The sequence below is a fragment of the Miniopterus natalensis genome, chromosome 1 (genome assembly GCF_054644295.1).
Source record: "Miniopterus natalensis isolate mMinNat1 chromosome 1, mMinNat1.hap1, whole genome shotgun sequence".
In the NCBI taxonomy this organism is placed as follows: domain Eukaryota; kingdom Metazoa; phylum Chordata; class Mammalia; order Chiroptera; family Miniopteridae; genus Miniopterus; species Miniopterus natalensis.
Window position 1 is genome coordinate 200,337,370 of NC_142081.1, and position 20,419 is coordinate 200,357,788.

The window sequence follows — 20,419 nt, forward strand, 5'->3', positions numbered from 1 at the left end:
ACGGCGCAGCCGCTCCAGCGCCACGCAAACCTGCCGGCCTCGCTCACCGCCGGGGCCCGGGGCCTCCGCGGGGAAGAGCGTCCGCCCCGGGCGCGCCGCCGAGCCCCCGGGGCCGCAGCTCGGGGGAAAGCACAACCCGTGCGCGCGCCTCTCCTGCGGCCGCGCACTCGGCCTCCCGGGGCGCCCGCCCACCTCCGCACCCACCCCACCGGGCAAAGCCGCTCCCCGCTGCCCGGGCACCTCGCGGCGGGCGGAGCGCGCGGGTCCGCCCAGACTCCGCCGCAGGACCCCAGCCGGGCCCGAGCCCCGCCACACTCCGCCCGGGACGGTCGGCGCTCCTCCCGCAACCCAGCCCCAAGGCGCGGCCCCAGGAAGCGCGTCCGGAACGAGCCGCCCGGGGCCCCGGGCGCTGAGGCCGCCACGGGTCTGCATCCTTCCTCCCGAAAGACGCTCGGACGCCAACGGGGGCTGGGGGACACCCCAAGGCCCCGAAACAGCTGCGCTCCCTGCCCGCCCGGGACTAACCCCCCCAACCGCAGGACGCGCTGCCAGCACCCCCGTCCGCGGGGCGCCCCCCAGTCCCGGGAGGGAGCCTGCGTCCGGGCTCCGACCGACTCCGGGGCGCGAGCGAGGGGCAGCGCGGGGGGAACGGGGGCTCACGCCGCAGCCCGTCGCGCGCAGCTGGGAACCCAAACGGGGCGGGAACCCGCCCGGGGGCCTCCCCTCCGACCCCCAAGGGCGCCGGGGGTCCGCGCGGCGCCCCGCCCCTCCCGCGGGCCCCGGGGCACCCACCCAGGCGCGCCTTCAGCAGCATCGAGTTGGCCACGAGGTTCTCCAGCTCCATGGGCCGCCGCCGCCGCCGCCGCCGCCGGGCTGCGCGGGCTGGAGGACGCGGGGCCCGGGCCTCCGCGCCGGGCTCGCCGGCCGCCGGCCGCCGGCCGCCCCGCCGCCGCCGCCACCACGGGCGCCGTCCCTCGGCCCGCCTTCCGCGCCGCTGCCGGGGCGCACGCCGCTGCCGCCGGCCCGGGGCGCCAGCCGGGACGGGGCCGGGGCGAGGGGCGATGGCCGGCGGGTCGCCCGGCTTCTCCGCGCTCACCAGCGCCGCGCAGCCGCCCGCGCCCGCGGCCCCATCACCCTCGCTCCGCGCGCCGAGCTCTCCTCAGGGCCCGGAGTCTCCGCCGAGCCCGACCCCGGGGAACGGCTCCCCGGCAGGGCCACCGCCCCCGGCGGCGACGGCTACTGCCGCCGCCGCCGCCGCCGCCTTCTCGCAGCTCGGCCGGCGCCCCGCTAACGGCTCCCCGAGGACTGAGCTCCAGCGCCCCCTCGCCCCCACCTGAGGCGGCGGCGGCGCCCCGCGCGCACTGCAGCTCCCACAAGGCCCCGCGCAGGCCGGAAGCAGCGCGCCCGCGAGCGCGGCCTGCTGGGAGTTGTAGTCCCAGCCGGCGGGCCCGGGAGCGGAGGAGCCGGAAGCGTCTCCTGGTGGGCGGCTGGCGAGCGCGACGCGAGCGCCCGCACGTGCTTCCCGGAGGCCCGCGCTCCGCCCGCCGCTCGGCTGTCGGGTCGGGTCGCGTCGGGTCGGGTCCCCCGGCCGCGGAGTCGGGCGCCTCGGGGCGCGGCGAGAGGAGGCCATGGGGAAGGCCCGGGCGCGCCCCCAGGCTGCCGGGGCCCCCGCGGGAGCGCGGGGCGGCCGGGCCAGGCCCAACCCCAACCCGTTCGAGGTGAAAGTCAACCGGCAGAAGTTCCCGGTTCTGGGCAGGAAGACGCGCCACGACGTGGGGCTGCCGGGGGTGTCGCGCGCGCGGGCCCTCCAGAAGGTAAGGGCGGCGCCCCCCGTGGCCGCCTGTGCCGGGCTCCCGCGCGGCCCCCGAAGCTCCACCCGCGTGTCCTCCCGCCGCCCCCGGGCTCGCGGGACCGGCCCCTGGAGGCCCCCGCGCCCTTCCCTCGGGACGGCGTCGCGCGTGCCTGGGTGTGACGAGAGCCCCCGCTGGACCCCGGCCCGGCCCGGGTGACACGCGCCGCGGTCCGTGGAGAGGGCGCGGCTCGGCCGGCGCCCGTGCCCGTCCCCTGCAGCCCGCGCGTGGCCCCGACCTGCGGGCCGCCCGGCTCCACACCCTGCGCGGCCGAGTGCCCGAGGCCTTGGGCGCCGCCGGGCTCCCCCGTTTAAGCTCCGCTCTGGCTCCGGGAGGGGCAGATGGGTGAGGCTTGGGGTGCGCCTTCCAGGGCCTGACCTGTGTGGGCCACGCTGCGCCATCCGGCACATCTGTGGGCGCCCGATGCCATCCTCCGGCAGACCAGGCGGACGGCCCACGGGCGGGACGGGCCCCCAGCGCCCCCGGGCAGGCCCGGGGGTTGTGTTCGCCGCCTTCACCTCAGGTTTCTTATTTCTGAAGGACTGACACTGGCCTCTCTCCTGGTGGCCGTAGGAATTAAGCAAAACTGCTTTGGGCACACGGGGTGTCCTCAGGACGCGAACTTCTCGGCTTGACTCGCAGGCGCCTTCACCATCTGGCCCCAACCGATGGTCCTTGTTTTGACTTTTGCAGCTCAAGTTGTCCAAAAAGACCTGTGTTATCCCCCAAACCTCCGGAAGGCCAGCCCCAGCCACCACGCTGATACTTTCCCAAGCCCCACAACCCCAGCCGGAGGGGCCCTCGCCTCTAGTGTCTGCAGGCCGCCCTCCTACGTGCTGGCAGCCGGGGGAGGCGCTGCGGCTTCCTCTGGGCCCCCAGTGCTTGGCCCACAGAACAAACTCAAGGAGTTGAAGGAGCCAGGACTTAGCGCTTTGGGGGCTCACAGTTGCTGACCCGTGTAGTGGGGAGTGTCCTCAAGGGTGAGGTCCAGGAGCTCAGAGCTATCAGGAGGGACGCAGGTTGTCCGGTTGACTTGTGCGGGGGCAGACAGGCCATCGTGACAGGCTTGAGTCTGTGTCTGGGACGGTCCTGGGGGAGGGACCGGGCTGTCCCGCGTGTCCTCGCATCTGAGGTGCACCTGAGTGTAGAGTGAGTACAGCCCCTGCCATCACCCTGCAGCTGTGCCTCGTTTCCAACGTAACTCGTAAAAGAACAGAAGGGAACGTATGGATTGGTCCTGTACAGCGGGGCAGGCGTTGTGTTAGGAAATGCGCATTCAGTCCCCACTTTATACCTGAGGGAGCTGAGACAAGGACCTGACCCAGACTAGTGCTTCATGCCACACAGCAGTCCCGCTGGGCCCGGCCCGGTGCTGAGCCCGCTTCTGCTGACTCTTGCAATCCCCTCAGCCACAGCCGGAGTCGGGACTGCCGTTATCCCCCTTTCGCTGGTGAGGCCCTGGGGGCAGAGGGGTTGGGTGCCTCCCAGGGCCTCAGCTGGGAAGTGGTGGAGCTGGTGGGACTTGGTGTCCACACTCTTGGCTGCTGGTCTTTCAGCCTCACACATGTGCCAATGAGTGACCCCGAAAGTGCTGCAGGTGTTGGTTTAAGGTCACAAATAAACTTCAGCAAGTAGGCAAATTTGTAGACACAGACACACAAACAACAAGGATTGACTTATATACAGATGAACACACGTATGTTACAGCGAGGAGGAAGCAGGCTGCCGTAGTCTGTGCCCTTATTAGTCATCACGTCAGACTTGACACTCGGGATCCTCTTCAACTCCTGGTTCCGAATTTCCCTTCCTCTAGCTGGGACCTCAGCTCTTCCAGCTCCTTTACCTGGCAGGGTGACCTCTGGGTGCTCGGTTCTGCGTTCTCCCTGGTGGCTGCCGTCTCTCTTTAAGCCTCAGTATTGGGCGCATCCTGCAGGGTCCCCTGGGGTCAGACTAGGCCTCTTCGCCTCCCTGTACGGCAGCAGCCTGGTTTCCCCGGGGTTGAGATCGTTCTTTCTGCCTGTACATCGGCCCTTTTATTGGACTGTCGGCTTCAGTGGCCTACGGAGGATAAGATGACAATGTCATCTCCCCATGCGTTAGAGTGGTCGTGGTGTCCCTGTGGAGGCGTTTCCCTTTGGAGGCTGAGTTTGCCAAGTCTGTTTTCCGATCTGTTTTCCAGCGTACCCGGACTCTGCTGAAGGAGTACAAGGAGAGGGACAAGTCCAACGTGTTTATAGATAAGCGCCTCGGGGAGTACGACAGCCGCATCAGTGCCGAGGAGAAGATGATGCAGAGGTTTGCCCTGGAGCAGCAGGTGTGAGACGGGGAGGAGGGTCTGCCCACAGAAGTGGTCATTTGTGCTCCTGTGGGCCCAGGGTGGGGTGGGTCTTGAGTCCTGTTCCTGGCCTGGTGAGGCCAGGGGAGGCAGCCTTCTGCAGATGCCGCCGGGAGGGTCATATCTTAGCCGGAGTGCGCAGCAGTGACGTGTCCCGAGTTTTGACTAAAGCGCTGCCTCCAGCTCGGGTGGGTGGACAGTGAGTGGCCGGTGGGTCGTTTCTGGTGGGTCAGGCTGCGTGGTGTGTGTAGCTCCACCTGACCCGTTGGCTAACTGGCCGTCTACGGTTCTGTCTGAATCTGAACTGCTGCTCCGATGACCCAGAATCATCGTAAAGCCGCTGAGGCCAGATTCTCACGTGGTACAAATAATAGAAAAGTAATTGGGTTTTTCTGTTAAATGGACATGGGAATTTTAGAAAACAGACCTTTCTTCCCCTCCTGTCAGCGACAACACGAAAAAAGAAACATCTACAACCTGAACGAAGACGAAGAGTTAACTCATTACGGCCAGTCCTTGGCGGACATCGAAAAACACAACGACATTGTCGACAGTGACAGCGACACGGAGGGGCGAGGAACGCTGTCTGGTAAGGGCCGGGGCAGGGACAGTCGTATGCTCACCACTAGACTGTCCGCCTGCCCTTCTTAGACACCTTGAAAAATGTTGTCGGATAAAAGTGTCACTGAATTAACCTCTCAAGAAGCGCCACACATAACAGGGTTTTTCTGTTTTAGCTCTAGAACTTTAAGAAGGTGTGTGGCAGATGCAGATGGAGGTAGATAAGATAGACAGACAGAGGCTTCTGTGGGCTGAGGAAGACATCAGCACCCTGTCTTACTTGAGCGTCACCCTAGTTTGTTGTAGCCAGGAACTCAGAGGGACTGGTGACTCGTCCAGCCACGAGTCCCAGGTGTGTGAGCCGCTCTGCAAGGAGACCAGTCCTGGAGAGTGGACTGGGTGGGGAAACTCAGTGTGGCTGACAGTGTGTTTCCTTCCTCCACCTGCACCTACCTGCACAGGTGTGGCACGGAGCAGGTGTGGTTTGATTTAATAACCAGGTGGCAGCATCAACCAGGAGCAGGATGGGAGCAAGAAAGGGCTGGACGACCGCTTGGCCCGGGGCTGGAAGGGCTGGAAAATTGGCCTAGAACGTTTGTTTTATGTTACTGCTATGAGATTTGGGGCAAATCACTTAACACCTAAGCCCATTTTCTCATCCCATAAAGAAATGGGACTTTTTAAAGGTTTCTTTCCACTCCAGTATGATGGTGCCCACGGAGTTTCACGTCTGTCTTCTGCCCTGGGACCTCGGGCCAGAAGAGCAGTAGGTCTTGTTAGCCGCCATGGGGCATGAGGGGCCAGCAGGGTCTCAGTGGCCCTGAGCATCGGCCAGTCCCTCCCAGGGCTCAGATTCCAGCTGGTTTTACTGCATTTGCTGCTCTTTCATGAGATTTGAACGCAATTAAAAAACAGGTCCTTTTTGTGTGGTGTTTCCAGTCACTCGGGTCAGGGCCAGTGGGTCGTTTTCTTGGAATGGCTCATTCTGGGTAATCAGGGGCCGCTGTGCCTGGAGTCTCAGGCTGCCAGTGGGTGTGAGGACTCTGCCTTCACCGTGGGGTCAGTTCCCAGCACTGCACATGGGGCGGTGCCCATGCCTGGGCTTCACAGTGCGTCTTCTGCTCTGCCTGCAGCCGAACTGACAGAGGCCCATTTCGGAGGCGGGGGGCTCCTTCAGAAGACCTCACAGCAGCCAGGCCAGGACGAGGAGAGGCCCAGATCCCGCAAAGAACTGATTGAGGAGCTCATTGCGAAGTCGAAACAGGAGAAGGTGCGCTGGTCACATCCTGGGTTTGGAGCGGCTGTCACAACACATGCAGAGAGATTCTGGGGCTCTTTTCCCCGCAGGATTTGCAGCTGAATTCACTGTTTTCTCTGAAGTAGTAGAAGCAGTCAGTGTTTTCCGTTTTGAGCACATACTTCTGATGGTTTGCTGGGTTTGGGGGCTTTTGTTGGTTGATTGGTTTCAGTATTTTGACGTGTAGCAGGATTTGCAAAACATCACTGCTGTTTACCAACAGTGAGTGGTTTATAGCAGGAGACTAGTGCTGTCCAATGAGATTTTGTAGCTTTGTGGGGAAGCCACTGACTGTGTGGTCCCTTTTTCCTGTTGACAGGTCAGAGTGGGCTCTGCGGTCTCCAGGAGTGGCCCAGGCACAACGGCACGCCGCCCATCGGAGTCCAGCAGTAACACTCTGTGCTGTCTGCTCTTCTTTCCAGCGGGAGAGACAGGCTCAGCGGGAAGATGCCCTGGAGCTCACGGAGAAGCTAGACCGAGACTGGCGAGAAATCCAGAGCCTCCTGACACGCAAGGCACCCAAGTCACAGAACAGAGACCAGAAGGAGAAACCCCAGGTGGGAGCAAACGCCAAGCTGAGCTCATGTCTGCTGACTTGACCTTGCCCTGAGGGAAAAGGGGCCACCAGGGGTCCAGTCTTGTTTCTGTTAGGACCCGAGTTTCTATTGAAGATTTAGGGTAACTGATGTGTGTTACATCAGGGTGGAAACAGACTAAAAATTATTTCCATATCTACTCAAAAATAGTTAAACTAAGGAAACAGTTACTTCTCAGTATGAGAAACCCTTCGGTGGGGAGGCCATCAGGTGGTGGTTGAATTTATGCATTTACTTGCTCTGCCCTCCCAGCAGTACTTGGTTCCTACCGCACTCTTTAGTCTAAATTGTTATACAGCCACATGTGTTTGAGGGGCTGGTTTCCAGGAAATAGCGAGGCTTTCCCGGGGTCACCTGGTCGCCAGGCTGGTGGGACATCTCTGTGAGTGACCCTTGCGGTTGCTGTTACCTTGACCCAAGCGTGCTCCAGGGGGCTTAACGCCTGGACGAGAAGTGTTCAGTTTCATTAAAGCAGATGTCGTTTGAGAACTTCCTAGAAGTGAAAAGTCCTACGTGACCTAAAACTGTGGTCTGGACCGGTGAGAACAGCTTCAGCTTCCTCTCCATGGTTTCCAGCCTTGACTGGGATGTGCAGGGCCTGGCAGCTCCTTTCCTCTAAAAAACAGATTCTAACAATGAAACCTTCCTTCTCTGCCCTAGCCTGACGCCTACGACAGGGTGGTGCGCGAGCTGGGCTTTGAGATGAAGGCGCAGCCCTCTAACAGGCTGAAAACAGAGGAGGAGCTGGCAAAGGAAGAGCAGGAGCGGCTCCAGCGCCTGGAGGTACGGTGACTGCGCAGCCCTGGGCACCTGGCCTGTGGGGACACTGCTGTCACCTCCACGTCAGGCCTTTCTGCCTGTTCTGTGGGGTGGGGTGGAGATACTCCGCTTTAATCAGGGGAATCTTTTTAGGCAATTTAAAGTTTTTGTGTACTTCACTGTAAATTTTTTCTTTTTATTTATTTCTTTATTTTATGAGTATCTCCCTTTTGTTTATAAAAGTAAAAAAAGTTCAGATAACAGCCCTGAGCAACATGAGCTCCACACATCACTTCTCTCTCCTCCGCAGGCTGAGAGGGTCCGGAGGATGCTGGGGAAGGGCGAGGGCGAGGGCACCAGGAAACCCACACACGTGTCCGCAGACGACTTGCACGATGGCTTCGTGCTGGACAGGGATGACCGGCGTCTGCTCGCCTACAAGGTGAGGCGTCCCTGACTTTCCTCCTTTGATGGGACACATTTGGGGTGTTTCACTTAACAGGTTTATCTCAGGTGGAAACTAAATCTTTCCAAGTGGGTCCCTGCGGCTCTGTGCTTGGGTGTTTACGGTGTCCAGGCACCAAGACTGGGCGACGACGGCTTGGCTGTGGCCCTTTCTCAGGACTCTTTTCGCTCTTACTCAGTAGATAACAAGAGTCCGATTACCTGCGTGAACTCAGCATTCACCTGGTGGGAGCTAACGCAAGGTTAGCGTTCTGAACACTTCTCCATGAAGTAACGATGCTTCTGAGACGCCGTGTTCAGTCATGAACCCCGTGTGTCCACACACGCCTGCCCTTTTTAAGTGTATCAGCCGGGGTGGCCTCTCCAGCAGAGAGGGGCCCGAGGCAGGGAACTGGGTGCTCACGACACACTGGGTTATCTGGAGGACACAGTCAGGTCACCCCTGGGTGTAGGGGTCCTGCCACCCCCAGGTGCAGCCCAAATCCCAGGAGGCCCCTGCTGAGCCAGCTGTCCCCCAGCCCCAGAGCCAGGGGTTGGCTGCTGCAGACCCACAACTGCTGGAGCCTTTACCTGTGGTCGAGTTCGCAGCAGCGGGCAGCAGGAGGCCAGGGCACGCAGGCGAGATAACTCAGCGTGTGCGCAGCGCTGGGTGCCGCCATAGGAACTCTGACCGCTGTCTCCCTGGGGTTGCCACACCTGTGGTTTCCATTCCTTCCCTAGGACGGAAAGATGAATGTCCAGGAAGAGCAGAGTGGGGAAGCCAGTGACGGTGGAAACACAGACGAGGACTCGAGCGAGGGGGGCGCAGAGGACAGCAGCGGCTCGGACAGCCTCTCGGACCTGGAACGTGATGTGCAGAGCGGGGAGGAAAGCGAGCGGCCAGAGCAGGAGCCGCGGCCGACTCCAGGGGAAAGGGCAACAGGCCGTGGTCAGAAAGCTCGAGAAGCTGCCAGAACTGAGCTGCCCTATATGTTTGCAGGTAACAAACTCGGGTTCTCATAGGTCTCGGGACAGTGTCCAGCCTGGCGCTAAGTCTGCCTCACTGGGCTGCACGTGGAGTGGGGGTCGAGGATGCCCTGGACGCATGGACACGTGCCGGTGGAGGCCTCGGTGGACGGGCACGGTCCTCCCCCTCCAGGTTTTCCTGGTGTTGCCATGGCCTGATCCAGGTCCTGGTGGCACAGTGGTGGCCTGTGTTACATGACCACAGACAGGATCAGACAGACACATGCCTTTCCATAGAAGTGTCTTTGTGCTGTTTTTTAAGTGTCTGCCTTGTGATGGGCACATGGAGACCCAGAGCAGGGCTTGGGGGACTAGTGGGAGGGGCTGCTAGGCTGAGACCTGGGCCACATAATGTCTCAGACAGAGTCCAGGATACGTCTTCAGGACACAGAAAAGTCACCCAGCTCTAGTCAGTGGTCCCACTGTGTCCGATAACTGCAGGCTATTTCCAGAGACAGTACACTCATGGGTGAGGCTGGCTCCCATGGAAGCAGCTCCAACTGGAAGAAGCCTTAGGCAGTGCCACGGCTCCATTCATGTGGCTCCTTCCCCACTCTGTGCCTCGACTCTCGGTGTGTTGGGTATTTGGGCAGATTCCTCACAGAGCAGAGGCTGCTGGCCACTTCCCCACAGGCCTGTTCTCAGGTGGCTGTTCACTAAGAGCCCAGCCATCTCACCTGGGACACACGGGTGTTTGCAATGTTACAACGTGCGGTGAAAGGTGTGTTTCTATAAACAGAAGTTACATTCTCTCTTTCACTGAAGCAAAGGAAGTGATTAGCTTACACTGTGTTCCGCTCTGGGGTCTGTTCCCAGACATGTGAGTCGCTCTCAAGTGCCACCTGTTTGTGTTTCTGTAGCTCCCGAGTCCTCTGAGGAACTGAAGTCCTTGCTGTCAGGAAAGTCAATGGAGGAGCAGCTGTTGGTGGTGGAGAGAATTCAGAAATGCCACCATCCCAGTCTCGCCGTGGGAAACAAGGCAAAATTAGAAGTACGCTGGTGAACGGGTTCAGTGTTGGGAGCAGTAGGCCATCCCCTGGGCTGTGGGGATCAGGGCGCTGGAAGCTGCTGGTCACCGGGTGCATCTGGCCCTCAGTGACTTGCTGGCCGGGGTTGGGCGGGAGCCCTTGGCAGGCCTGGATGAGGCCCGCATAGTGCCCTCATGTCACCTGCAAGTTGGCCTCATGTGGCCAGTGAGCAGCCAGGCCAGACTCTCAGGAAGTCGGTAACGTGCCCCCTCCATCTAAAGATGTGCTGCTGTCACCGGGCAGGGTGCAGTTTGCCTGTGCCCCTGGTCTCCTGTCAAGATTTGGATGCTATCCGCCGGGCTGTGTACACCACCCCGAGCTCTCAAACCTGCTCCTCTGAGCGCTCAGCTGGGTACTTTGGCCATTGGTGGCCCTGGGCCCCTCTTCTGTCAGGCAGAGTAGGGGACAGTGCGTGTCTGCCTGTGGTTCGTTCCGGGCTCAGCACCGACCTGCTCCCATCCATGTTCTCCAGAAACTGTTCGGCTTCCTTTTGGAATACGTTGGGGACCTGGCCATGGACGACCCACCAGACCTCAGAGTGATTGATAAGCTGGTTGTGTAAGTAGAGATGGTGGGCGTGGGGCTGGGCTGAGCAGTTTTATCCCATTTAGCACTGTAAGAGCACATGGCAGGGCTTTAACGTCTGCTTGGTGAACGGGCCTCCAGGTTGGGCAGAGAGAATGTGCTCTCCACTGCAACCTGAGCACAGGTCACATAGACGGTTATAAAGCTCAACTACAGGGTCGCTGGGCTCGCCTAGCAGCCAGGCAGGTGTCAGGGAGTGGGCCACCCAGGGGCTTCCGGTCCAGCTTGCAGTCGGCAGGTGATGGCACCGGGGTGGCCATGTGGGAGGGTGGGGTCTCTTGTTTTCCCGTCTGGAGTCCTGCTCTGCTGACTTGTTTCTGATGAACAGGCAGCTGTACGACCTCTGCCAGATGTTTCCCGGATCTGCCGGCGAGTCCGTGAAGTTTGTGCTCCGTGATGCCATGCACGAGATGGAAGGGACCATCGAGGCCAAGGGCCGGGCCGCGTTTCCGGGGCTGGATGTGGTAAGCTGGGCTTGGTCTCCCCAGGCTCAGGCCTGCGGCCGCCAGGAGCCAGAGGCTGTCCACGTCACACGGCCGGCTCCGAGGGTGACCTGGAGGATTGTTGGTCTGTTAACAGTGAACTGAAATGTGTTCATAAGAGAAATTGTGGTTTGACTGCAAATGAGCAGGGCCATGTTTAGTCTTCACGGCAGAGGTTTTAAGGCAAATGGAAGGAATGGATTTCCTGGGGGACCCAAGCCCAAGGGCTGGTTTAACTCCGCCTCACGTCCGTTCATTCACGAAGAGGTGTTAGAACAGTTTATGACAGCCATGGGTGGTCATATCAATGTTAGTGAGTTTTAGCAGAAACTTAAAAATATAAGATCTGTGTTAATGGTTTTAATAGACTCCCCGAAACAGGATCTGGCCTAGTGTCCATGACCATGCTGGTGACTTCTGTTCTGTGAGCCCCCATCCAGCATCCTTACTAGACCTTTCCCCAGGGTCCTCGAGGGGTGGGTACCTGGGGCCCTGGCCAGGGAAACCCAGCCTGCCTCCTTGGAGCCTGTTTCTACCCAGGAGCCCCCGGGGGGGGGGGGGCGAGTAGTGGGGCCTCGGCAGGCCACCTGGCCTTCAGCCCCAGTCCCTTTGTCTGTGCTGCAGGTCCTGGCCTCTTCCCTTGTCTGTAAGAGGGGGTGAGGGTTACAATGCCTGCTTTTTGGGTGCCTCGTTTTGGGGTAGCCTATGGGCTATATCTGTCCCATTGGAGTCCCTGAGGTTAATAATTTGCTACCGTCATCACCTAAGATAGAACAGCCACAGTTATGGTTTTAGACATCATTTTGGGAGAGTGTAGTCCAGGGGCCTTCGTGTCGTCGAGATGGTACAGGCTCCCTGCTTCCTCGGGATATGGCAGCTGGGCAGTGCCCAGGCCCCCCACCTCCAAGCCCAGTCTAGACCCACCCTGTCCACCTGATGCTACACCCCCACCCGTGCTGACATTTCCACTCTCATTGCACCTGCATTAGTCCTTAGTACCTGATGTGAAGTTAGACCTCGGAGCTTCCAAGAAATATTACCTTTAGCAATTGGCTGTTGTCAGAACCGAGGCCTGGGGCTCTGTGGTCCATTTGTCCTGTGATGAGCAGATAGGGGGTTGGAACCCAGCTGGGGACTGCGGAGAGCATTTAGAGAACAGCTCCTCCAGCTCCAGCTCCACTGCCCAGCAGCCCTCGGTGTCCTCATATATATAACGGGTGCACTTCACCTGAGCCTCATGATGACCTGCGAGGTAGACGAGTGGGCTTGTTCTGCCTCGTATACTTTGTGAGGTTGTCACAGAAAGAGGTTTTCTCCCCTCTGTGCAGGACATATGGTGTGGGGCCCCAAGAGCCTCGGGCGGCTTCCCCTTTCCCCAGAAAGGGCAGTGAGTGTGCAGTAGCCAGGGACCTCCACCCCAGCCAGCCGTGCTAGGGCATCGAGCTCAGCTGTGTGTGGTGTGTGTGACAGCTGCCGCAGTAGCCCCTGCCCTGGCCTCAAGGCCACAGCAAAAACCTGTTTTGCTCCTGGGCCCTTTTTATAGTATTTTAAACTTTGTCTTCCCTTCTCTAACCTTTGTGGATACACTACCTTTGCAGCTCATTTACTTGAAAATTGCTGGGATGCTGTTTCCAACCTCAGACTTCTGGCACCCCGTGGTGACTCCCGCTCTGGTGTGTATGAGCCAGCTGCTCACAAAGGTACGTTTTCCCACACATGGACGGTCAGACCTGCTCCGTCAGAGCCAGCAGGGCTGAGTGAGGGTCATGGACACTGACCCTCAGGGTCAGGCACAAGAGAAGTTCATCTAGAAGAGCCCGTGGGGATGAGTTGGGAGTTGAGATCAGAAACAACCGAGCTCCCTCACAGCACCCCGGCTTCAGCAGCCCAGCGGTGGGGGGGGGGGGGTCTGATTAGCAACCAGAGGTAACAGAGGGTGTGACCTCAGAGCAGCCTTTCTAGTGGAGAGAGCATCAAGTCTGATGTGGGGTTCTATCCCCTTTTGGCTTAAAAAAGCCCAAACAGTTCCTTTCTCCTTGATCAGGCCTAGGACTGGGCATCACACAGTCACTGCAGACTTAGATCTACAGAGCTCTGCCTGAGTCTCACGGCCCTGTACCGCCGGGAGGGGGTTCGGGGTCCTAGCTCACCTGGGAGCAAGCAGTCTGCGTGACGCAGTGTCTGACCTTGTCCCAACCTGTCACCGAACTCTGTTCCTCTGCCAGTGCCCCGTCCTGTCCCTCCCAGACGTGGTGAAGGGCCTTTTTGTGTGCTGTGTGTTCCTGGACTACGTGTCTCTGTCTCAGAGGTTCATCCCTGAGCTGATTAATTTCCTCCTCGGGATCCTGTACATAGCAGCTCCAAACAAGCCCAGCCAAGGTGAGCCGGTCCGAGGGAGCTCTTTCCACTTTGTCGTACTTGAGGGTTTTTTCTAAAGACTTGTAAGTAATCCCTCCCCATTGTAGGAACTGGGAACTATGGAAATGTGGACAGAGTCCAACCTCTGAAGTCCCCCCTCCCAGCGCAGTGTCCTTTCGTTCGTGGTGTGGATGCGCACACACCCACATTCTGAAGAAATCGGGATGTGCTGTCTGCCCACGGCAGCCAAAGCCACACGTGGCAGGTCCACTGAGATCTGCTCTAAGAGTCAAGTACACCCACAGAGCTGTGACTTACTCCCAAAAATACATGCACTGTCTCAGCTTTCTATGTTACGTGTTGAAACAATGTTTTTTTATTTTGAGTTAAGAAAACATAATTAAGGTTTACCTTCTTACTTTCTTACGTGGCAACAAGCGTGTGTAATGAGCTCCCGGGGCTCCCGCTGTGTTTCTGGTGGGCAGCACCGCTCTGTATGGTTTCCGCCGTCTCCTGAATTTTGGAGGAGAGAAATTTGTGATGAGTGTCCACCATTTGTTGATCTGAATTGTTCTGCTCACCTCAGCTCCCTCCGCTCCCTGAGCAGCCCCATGGTGCTGACCACGCCCCCTCCTGAGCCTCCTGCACTTGCTGCTTCCCTCCGGAGCGTGGGTGCCCTTTGCCCGTCCCTCAGCTGTGTCAGCGCACTCAGTGCCGCCTGTCCTTTTGCTCTCCCTGCAACCTCACAGTGACGGCCCTGCTGCTCCCTGGCTGCCACACTGTGTGCTCCCTGTGGCAGGGCACGGGGCAGGCAGTCATGCCCCAGGGAGTCCATCAGAAGGTGGTTGCGGTCAGGGCAAAGTGTAGAATGCAGTGGACACAGGTCAGGCAGTGGGTGGGCGGCTGCTGTTTGCCACCATCCCTCCCCGCAGGCTGCTCCTTCTGCCTCGATTGTTCTCCTGGGTGATAATAGGATGGGGCCCTGCACCCCTGGGGTCTCTGCCGCAGCTGTGGGGCAGGCCCCCTCTGACCTGGTGAACTCTGCAGCCCACCACCCATCCCACACTCCCGACTGACCCCCATCCTCCCCTGCTGTCACCCACTGTTTAATTCTCAACCCAGTTCATTTGTGTCTTACGGGTGCTCTGTATGGCCTACCTCCTGCGAGAGCACAGACATGGCCCCAGCCATGTGGTAAAAACCCGTGCATGTTTGTGGAGTGTGAGCCTGCCCTGTGAGCCCAGTGATGCTCACAGGCCCTCCCTGTCCCTGTCCCACTTGGAATTCAGGTTACACTCTGGTGCACCCTTTCAGACCGCTGGGGAGGAACTCGGAGTTGCTCTTGGTGTCTGATGAAGGGGATGCGGCCACGTGGCAGAAGAGAAGCCTGTCCCTCCACTGGGCGAGTGCACGGAGAGCCCAGACTGAGACCGAGGCCAACCACACCAGGTATGTGCGGGCCCACGGTGCCAGCCCAGACCTCAGAGAGGCCAGCAGCGAGCGGGGCACTGCAGGTCCCGGACCTCAAGGGTGCCCGTGTCATCTGTTTACAGGTGATGTGACCGTATGTGTAGAAAACCCTAGAAATTCCACGGCAGAGCTGTTAGACTAATAATTCAACTTAAAGTACAGGATACAAAGTCTGCATGCAAAAGTCGGTTGTATTTCTACGTACTTAACAATCAACAATGTAAAAAGGAAATTACAAGAACAGTTCCGTTTACAGGAGCATCAAAAAGAAGGAATTACTTAGGAATTAACAAAGCAGGTGGGAGACTTGTATAGTAAAAGCTACGAAACCGCTGGAAAAAACTAAAGACATAAATAAGTGGGGACATCCTGCTTTAAGTTTTTAAATTTTTATTATTTTTAAATCTTCATTTGAGGAGATGCTTTGATTTTTAGAGAGAGGAAGGGGGAGAGAGAGAAACATCAATCAGTTGCCTCCCATGTGTGCCCCTACTGGGGATTGAACTGCAACCTAGGAACGTCCCTGACCAGGACTCAAACTCAGCTGCTCTTGGTGTCTGATGAAGGGGATGCGGCCACGTGGCAGAGCAAAGCCTGTCCCTCCGCTGGGCGAGTGCACGGAGAGCCGGGGCAGACGGAGGCCAACCACACCAGACCTGGTGCACAGACGGTGCTCCAGCCAACTGGTCAGGGCTGTTCTCTGAATCCTAAGTTACAGATTATTTGAAACTTTTTTCTTGAAAAAAATCTTTATTGTGGTTAAATACACAGAACAGAATTTACCATCCTAACCATTTTTTTGTGTACAGTTCAGTGGCATTGCCACTGTCTCCAGGACTTTCTCATCTCCCCAAATGGACACTCTGTCCCCGTTAAACACTCACTTCCTTCCCCCTCCCCCAGCCCCTGGCACCTTTATCCTAATTTGTCTCAGATTTGACAACTGTGTGCGCCTCATGTAAGTGGAATCAGCGTTCGTGCTTCATGAAGGCTTTTCACCGAGCCTAGTGCCCTCACTGTCACTGTGTTGCAGGGGTCAGATGCCCTTCCTTTTAGCTGAGTAACAGTCCACTGAGTGGATGGACCACGTGTAGTTTCATTCCTCTTTGGATGGACACGCGAGTTGCTTCCACATTTTTGCTGCTGTGAACAGTGGTGTATCGCATGTCTGAGTCCCTACTTTCAGGTCTTTGGAGAATATTCCCAGAAGTGGCATTGCCGGGCCACAGGCAGCTCTATTTTTAGTCTTTTGAGGAACCTCCGTCCTGCTTTCCACAGTGGCTGCGCCGACCTGCATTCCCACCAACAGCGCACGTGGGTTCCCATTTCTCCACATCTCGCCAGCACTTGTCTTTCTTTTTGGTCTTGTTTTTTGTTGAGAGTAGCCGCCCTGACAGATGTGAGGCGGTGTCTCATGGTTTTGGTTTGCATTTCCCTGGTTAGTGATGCTGAGCACCGTCCATGCGCCTGTTGGCCGCCTGGGTGTCCTTTTCAGAAAACGTCTGTTCAGGTTCTGATGGCCATTGTTTCCATGAAAAAACAGCTTTCCCAGAGTGTGTGCGTTATTTTCAAAGTGATTTAAAAGCTGGAACGGGAGCCCCTCTCCTCGAGTGGTCGTCGCATTCCCACAGCGTGGCCGTTTCTCTCTGCAGCGTGGCGGGTGTGTAACCCGTCAGCTGCAACCCACACGGGGTTGTTCAGAGTTGAGTGCTGACTTTAATTCTTGCTGAGATTCTTGCCTGTCACCCTGAAGCTGGCTGTCGCCCCACAGGCTGTCCTGCCTGGCCGTGTGTCTGGCCCTGGTGAAGCGCTGTGTACTCATGTACGGTGCCCTGCCCGCCTTCCACGACATCATGAGGCCCCTCCGAGCCCTCCTGATGCAGCACCTGGCCGACCACAGCCACCCCCATGATCTGCAGGTGAGGCCTTTTCTGTGACTGGGGGAGCAGGTTAGCTGGCACTTTTGTCCTTGGGGCTGCAGCCCTAGAAATCAAGGACACTTTTTACAAATTAGAAACTCGAAAGAGAAACAAAGTCAGTGGTGAGAAACCTGAAAAATAACTGCTGTGGATGGAGTCTGGACCTGGGGTTTATCTGAGAACTGTAACATTGTCCTGGGTCCCCTTCTGCCTGCCCACTGCCCACCAGGGCCTGGCACCTATTCCTCCCAGGACACGCACACTAACCTCGCTCAGGGTCTGCATGTGTGCCCTCCCGCCACCTGGACTGCTCTCCGTAGAGCCACAGGACTCACCCCGCTTCCTGTGCCTCTGCTCCTTGGCGTGGCCACCCCAGCGTGTGTCATCCCACATCTAGGCCTGTGGGGGCATCAGGTCACCGGTGGAAGATTGATGAGGCTGAGGCAGCAACACCTGCCTCTAATGCATCCACGTGTGGACGTGCTGTGGCTTGTCCCTTAGTTCAAAGGGAGAGTGGCTCTGCCCTGTGGGAGTCAGGCTGGCCAACGGGCCACAGGGGTTGAGGCCTCGGGGTGAACCGAGCTGGTCATACCCCAAATGTAATCCTGTGGAGCCGGGATTGGCCTTCAGAGGTGAACCTCCAGGCAGGGGCGCTGTGCCGGCCGCGCAGGAAGCTGAGTGCCGGGACACACTCAGTGCGGGGAGAGAAAGGAACCAGCATCACAAAGACCGGGTCCTGCTCGGTGGCCTTGCCACTGCCCGACTCCAGCATGTCCACAGCAGGTGCCACCAGGTTTCTCTGAGAAAGGACACCCATCCCATTGGCTCGGTGCTGGGAGCACAGGCTGCTCTTACTGCTAAGAGCCCAAATCAGACGCCCTTCAACGGGTCTCCATGGGCTGGCCACCCTGTCCCCCCACCCCATGGAGGGCTGTGCAGGAAGGAAGGAAGTCACCCCCTGGCCCTGCCCAGCAGAGCCTACTGGAGGAGCCGAGGCCACCGTGGGCCATCACAGCACTTTCCCGTCCCAGGAGCTGTGTCGGAGCACCCTGACCGACATGGAGGCCCAGGAGAAGCACTACCGGCCCCTGATCTGCGAGAAGAGCAAGCCGGTGCCACTGAAGCTGTTCACCCCCCGGCTGGTCAAAGTGTGAGTACAGCCACCTCTGCAGGGTCTTCACACAGAGGGCCCGGGGTCAGGATGTGGGTGCAGCCCCCCAACACAGCACCCCAGCTCCCGGGAGCCCAGGGTCAGGGTGTGGCCCTACCTGCAGTCATGGGGGGCTGGCTCCAGCGGAGACGGGGCCAACTCGACCGGCCTCCTGGGCGCTGGCGTCTGCTTTCAGGCTGGAGTTCGGCAGGAAGCAGGGCAGCAGCAAAGAGGAGCAGGCGCGAAGGCAGCTGGTCCACAAGCACAGGCGCGAGTTTAAGGGCGCCGTGCGGGAGATCCGCAAGGACAGCCAGTTCCTGGCCCGCGTGCAGCTCTCGGAGATCATGGAACGGTGAGGCCACTGGTGGGGGCTGGGAGCCCTGCAGGTCACACCCCGCTTGTCCTCCCTCCCCACACACGTCCTCCAAAAACTAACCCAGAAACGGCCCATTCTCGTTTCAGGGACCGGGAGAGGAAGCGCCGAGTGAAGCAGCTGTTCAGCAGCCTGGCGGAGCAGGAGGGCGAGTGGAAGGCTCTGAAGAGGAAAAAGCTTAAAAAATAAACGTTGAGGCAGGGAGACCCCGTGTCCACAGTAAGATGCAACGCCTGTGCTGTTTCCCGCACGTGGGTGCCGCGACGCACTCCTGATGAAGCATGTGGGGAACGGGGGACACCTCCCTGAGAGCCAGGTGCTGACAAACTGAGCTACTTGCTGCATCAAGTTCAGACAGAGCTCCATCGGTCCAGGGCCGGGCCAAGGGGATTCTGGCCAGCGTCTTTTTTTTTTTAACTTTTTATCATCGCCCAAGGATATTTTCTCCACTGCTTTTTCAGAGCGTGGGGGGGGGGGTGTCGATGTGAGAGAGACATTGACTGGGTGCCTCCCACAGGTGCCCCAACTGGGGCAGGGGATTGAGCCCTTGGCCAGAATCGAACTGAGAACCCTTCAGTCCGTGGGCGACGCTCTGACCACCGATCCAAGCTGAGGGAGGCTGGCGAGCATGGTTCTTAGTCAGCCAAGGCATTTCCACCTCGTGTGTAGAATGCAGTGTTATTTCACATTATAAATTATATTTTCAATTATAATGTAAACAAGTTTGCAAACAGTGTAGGAGTCGGAGAAGGAAAAACTCACCCGTAACCCCAGCACCCTGGCAGCCTCGGCGGCACCATCCTAACTTGGTCTCTGTGGCATTAGGGCGCCCAGCCTTGGCTCTGAGTGCTGGGCTCTGTGGACTGGGGGGGGGGGGGGGCAGCCTGAGCCACGTCTGCACTGACCCAGGAGGCTTAAGTTCTGGGTGAGAGTAGGTTGGAAGACTCGGAGGTTAGGGTTAAGGCCACACACCTGTAAGTTAAACAACAGACAGCAGACGCCCATCCTGTGCACTAACCAGGGGCTTCCTGAGAATGCAGGATGGTCACCGTGAGGCTGGCTGGACCCGCGGGGGCTGGGGGCTGCCCGGAGTGGAAGCCCACAGGGTGCCCCATGAGGAGTGTGCTTAGCATTTTAATATGAATGTATTTGCATATATTTATCCAGCCCTTTCCTCCCCTTGCTACTCCCCTACCGTCTGATGTAAGGAGTTAACGCCATCGACCTGTCTCAAGAGTGTATGTTACAGGCTCGGCGGGAAGACAGCCGAGCGCCTCGGGGGACCCCGGGTCTATGGGGAGAGGGCCCGGGGCTTTCACTCGGCCTGTGGGTGGGACGACTGTGTCCTTTGGGCGCAAGTGTAACTGGCACGACCGCTCTTTGGGTGTTCCGTGTAGAGGGGTGTGCTCTGTGCTGACCCATCACGCCCACTTGGAAGGAGAACTTCCTGTCCTCGAGCCCCTTCCCCGCCTGTCTGGGGTCAGGGTTGGCCCCGTGGGACATGACTTGTGAGACGAAGGGCAGCGGGCGGCAGTGCTGGCCCCGCGCTGGTGCCCGCGCCGCCTCGGGCCCGGGGCCAGGAGCGAGCTGCCCGCGAGAGCCCGGCGCGCTGCCAGCTGCAGCCCTTTGGCGTTTCGGGGTCGCCGCCGCGCTGACCGCGGGCCCCTCCGTCCTCACCTGCCCGTCCTGGGGCTTCAGGCGAGCACCCGACGCACAGGAAACGATCCGGCCGGGACACGTGGTCGCACCCGCGGCGCTGCCGCCCGGGGCCGGGCTGCTGGACCTGGTGACGCCTCTGTCCTAAGGCCCCGAAGCTGGACGCCCCGCTACGGCCCTGCGGGTGCGGGACCAAAGCCCCAGCCCTGAGGGTGGAGAGGGCCCCTCGGGCACAGCGCGGGGCGGGTGGGCTTCAGCAAGCGCCCTGGGGGGCGCTCGGGCCGCCTCCAGCGTGGGCCCCGCGGCCGGGCGACACTCGCGGCCCGGGCGCCGGGGTCGATCAGGGGTCCACGTCCGCAGCAGAGCGCGCCCTGAACCCCAGCAGCCCGGGCCGCGGGGGCCCGGCGGGAAGCGGAACCACTCGGGCTGCAGGACCCGCCGCCCGCTCCGGACCCGCCCCGGCCGGAAGGGGAGGAGCGGCGGCCCCACTTCCGGGGCGGGGGCGGGACCCGCGCGCCCGCCCTGCCCCG

General features: G+C 59.4%; 2 protein-coding genes and 2 long non-coding RNA genes across 8 annotated transcripts in view; 1 reads left to right on the top strand and 3 right to left on the bottom strand.

The window, feature by feature from the left end:
* The window catches only part of GRK4 (G protein-coupled receptor kinase 4), a 38,835-nt gene extending 37,961 nt beyond the window's left edge, over positions 1–874 (bottom strand). For all 3 annotated transcript variants that reach the window (XM_087828452.1, XM_087828454.1, XM_087828447.1), the window contains exon 1: positions 793–874. In XM_087828452.1, coding sequence (XP_087684578.1) covers positions 793–844 — 52 coding nt within the window. In that variant the 5' untranslated portion in view covers positions 845–874. The remainder of the gene's footprint in view (positions 1–792) is intronic.
* Positions 875–1,628: 754 nt separating this feature from the next.
* Positions 1,629–19,121, top strand: NOP14 (NOP14 nucleolar protein). Its single transcript, XM_087828460.1, has 18 exons — positions 1,629–1,814; positions 4,030–4,164; positions 4,633–4,774; positions 5,880–6,016; positions 6,466–6,600; positions 7,300–7,422; positions 7,709–7,840; positions 8,584–8,842; positions 9,729–9,859; positions 10,369–10,454; positions 10,810–10,945; positions 12,562–12,663; positions 13,189–13,342; positions 14,611–14,770; positions 16,563–16,710; positions 17,742–17,860; positions 18,057–18,212; positions 18,323–19,121. Exons 1-18 carry the CDS (start codon positions 1,629–1,631, stop codon positions 18,420–18,422), a joined length of 2,541 nt encoding a protein of 846 aa, XP_087684586.1. The 3' UTR covers positions 18,423–19,121.
* Positions 10,875–13,801, bottom strand: LOC148094529 (uncharacterized). The gene is made up of 3 exons (XR_015716215.1): positions 13,733–13,801; positions 12,004–12,208; positions 10,875–11,034 (listed from the first exon to the last, which is right to left on the bottom strand). It is a non-coding gene; the product is annotated as an uncharacterized LOC148094529 (long non-coding RNA).
* Positions 15,522–20,298, bottom strand: LOC148094530 (uncharacterized). Of its 3 annotated transcripts, none has more exons than XR_015716211.1 (4): positions 19,911–20,298; positions 17,979–19,205; positions 17,046–17,509; positions 15,522–16,774 (listed from the first exon to the last, which is right to left on the bottom strand). It is a non-coding gene; the product is annotated as an uncharacterized LOC148094530 (long non-coding RNA). The 3 variants fall into 3 exon arrangements; XR_015716212.1 differs by having other exon boundaries at positions 17,303–17,509; positions 19,911–20,297; XR_015716213.1 differs by lacking the exon at positions 17,046–17,509 and having other exon boundaries at positions 19,911–20,296.
* Between the last annotated feature and the right edge of the window lie 121 nt (positions 20,299–20,419).

Excerpts from the sequence above, each read along its gene's own strand:
- NOP14 (XM_087828460.1), top strand. The coding sequence starts at position 1,629 with ATGGGGAAGGCCCGGGCGCGCCCCCAGGCTGCCGGGGCCCCCGCGGGA. Across the intron at positions 6,017-6,465 it reads CGAAGTCGAAACAGGAGAAG|CGGGAGAGACAGGCTCAGCG; the intron begins GTGCGCTGGTCA and ends TCTTCTTTCCAG. Across the intron at positions 18,213-18,322 it reads CTCTCGGAGATCATGGAACG|GGACCGGGAGAGGAAGCGCC; the intron begins GTGAGGCCACTG and ends TTCTCGTTTCAG.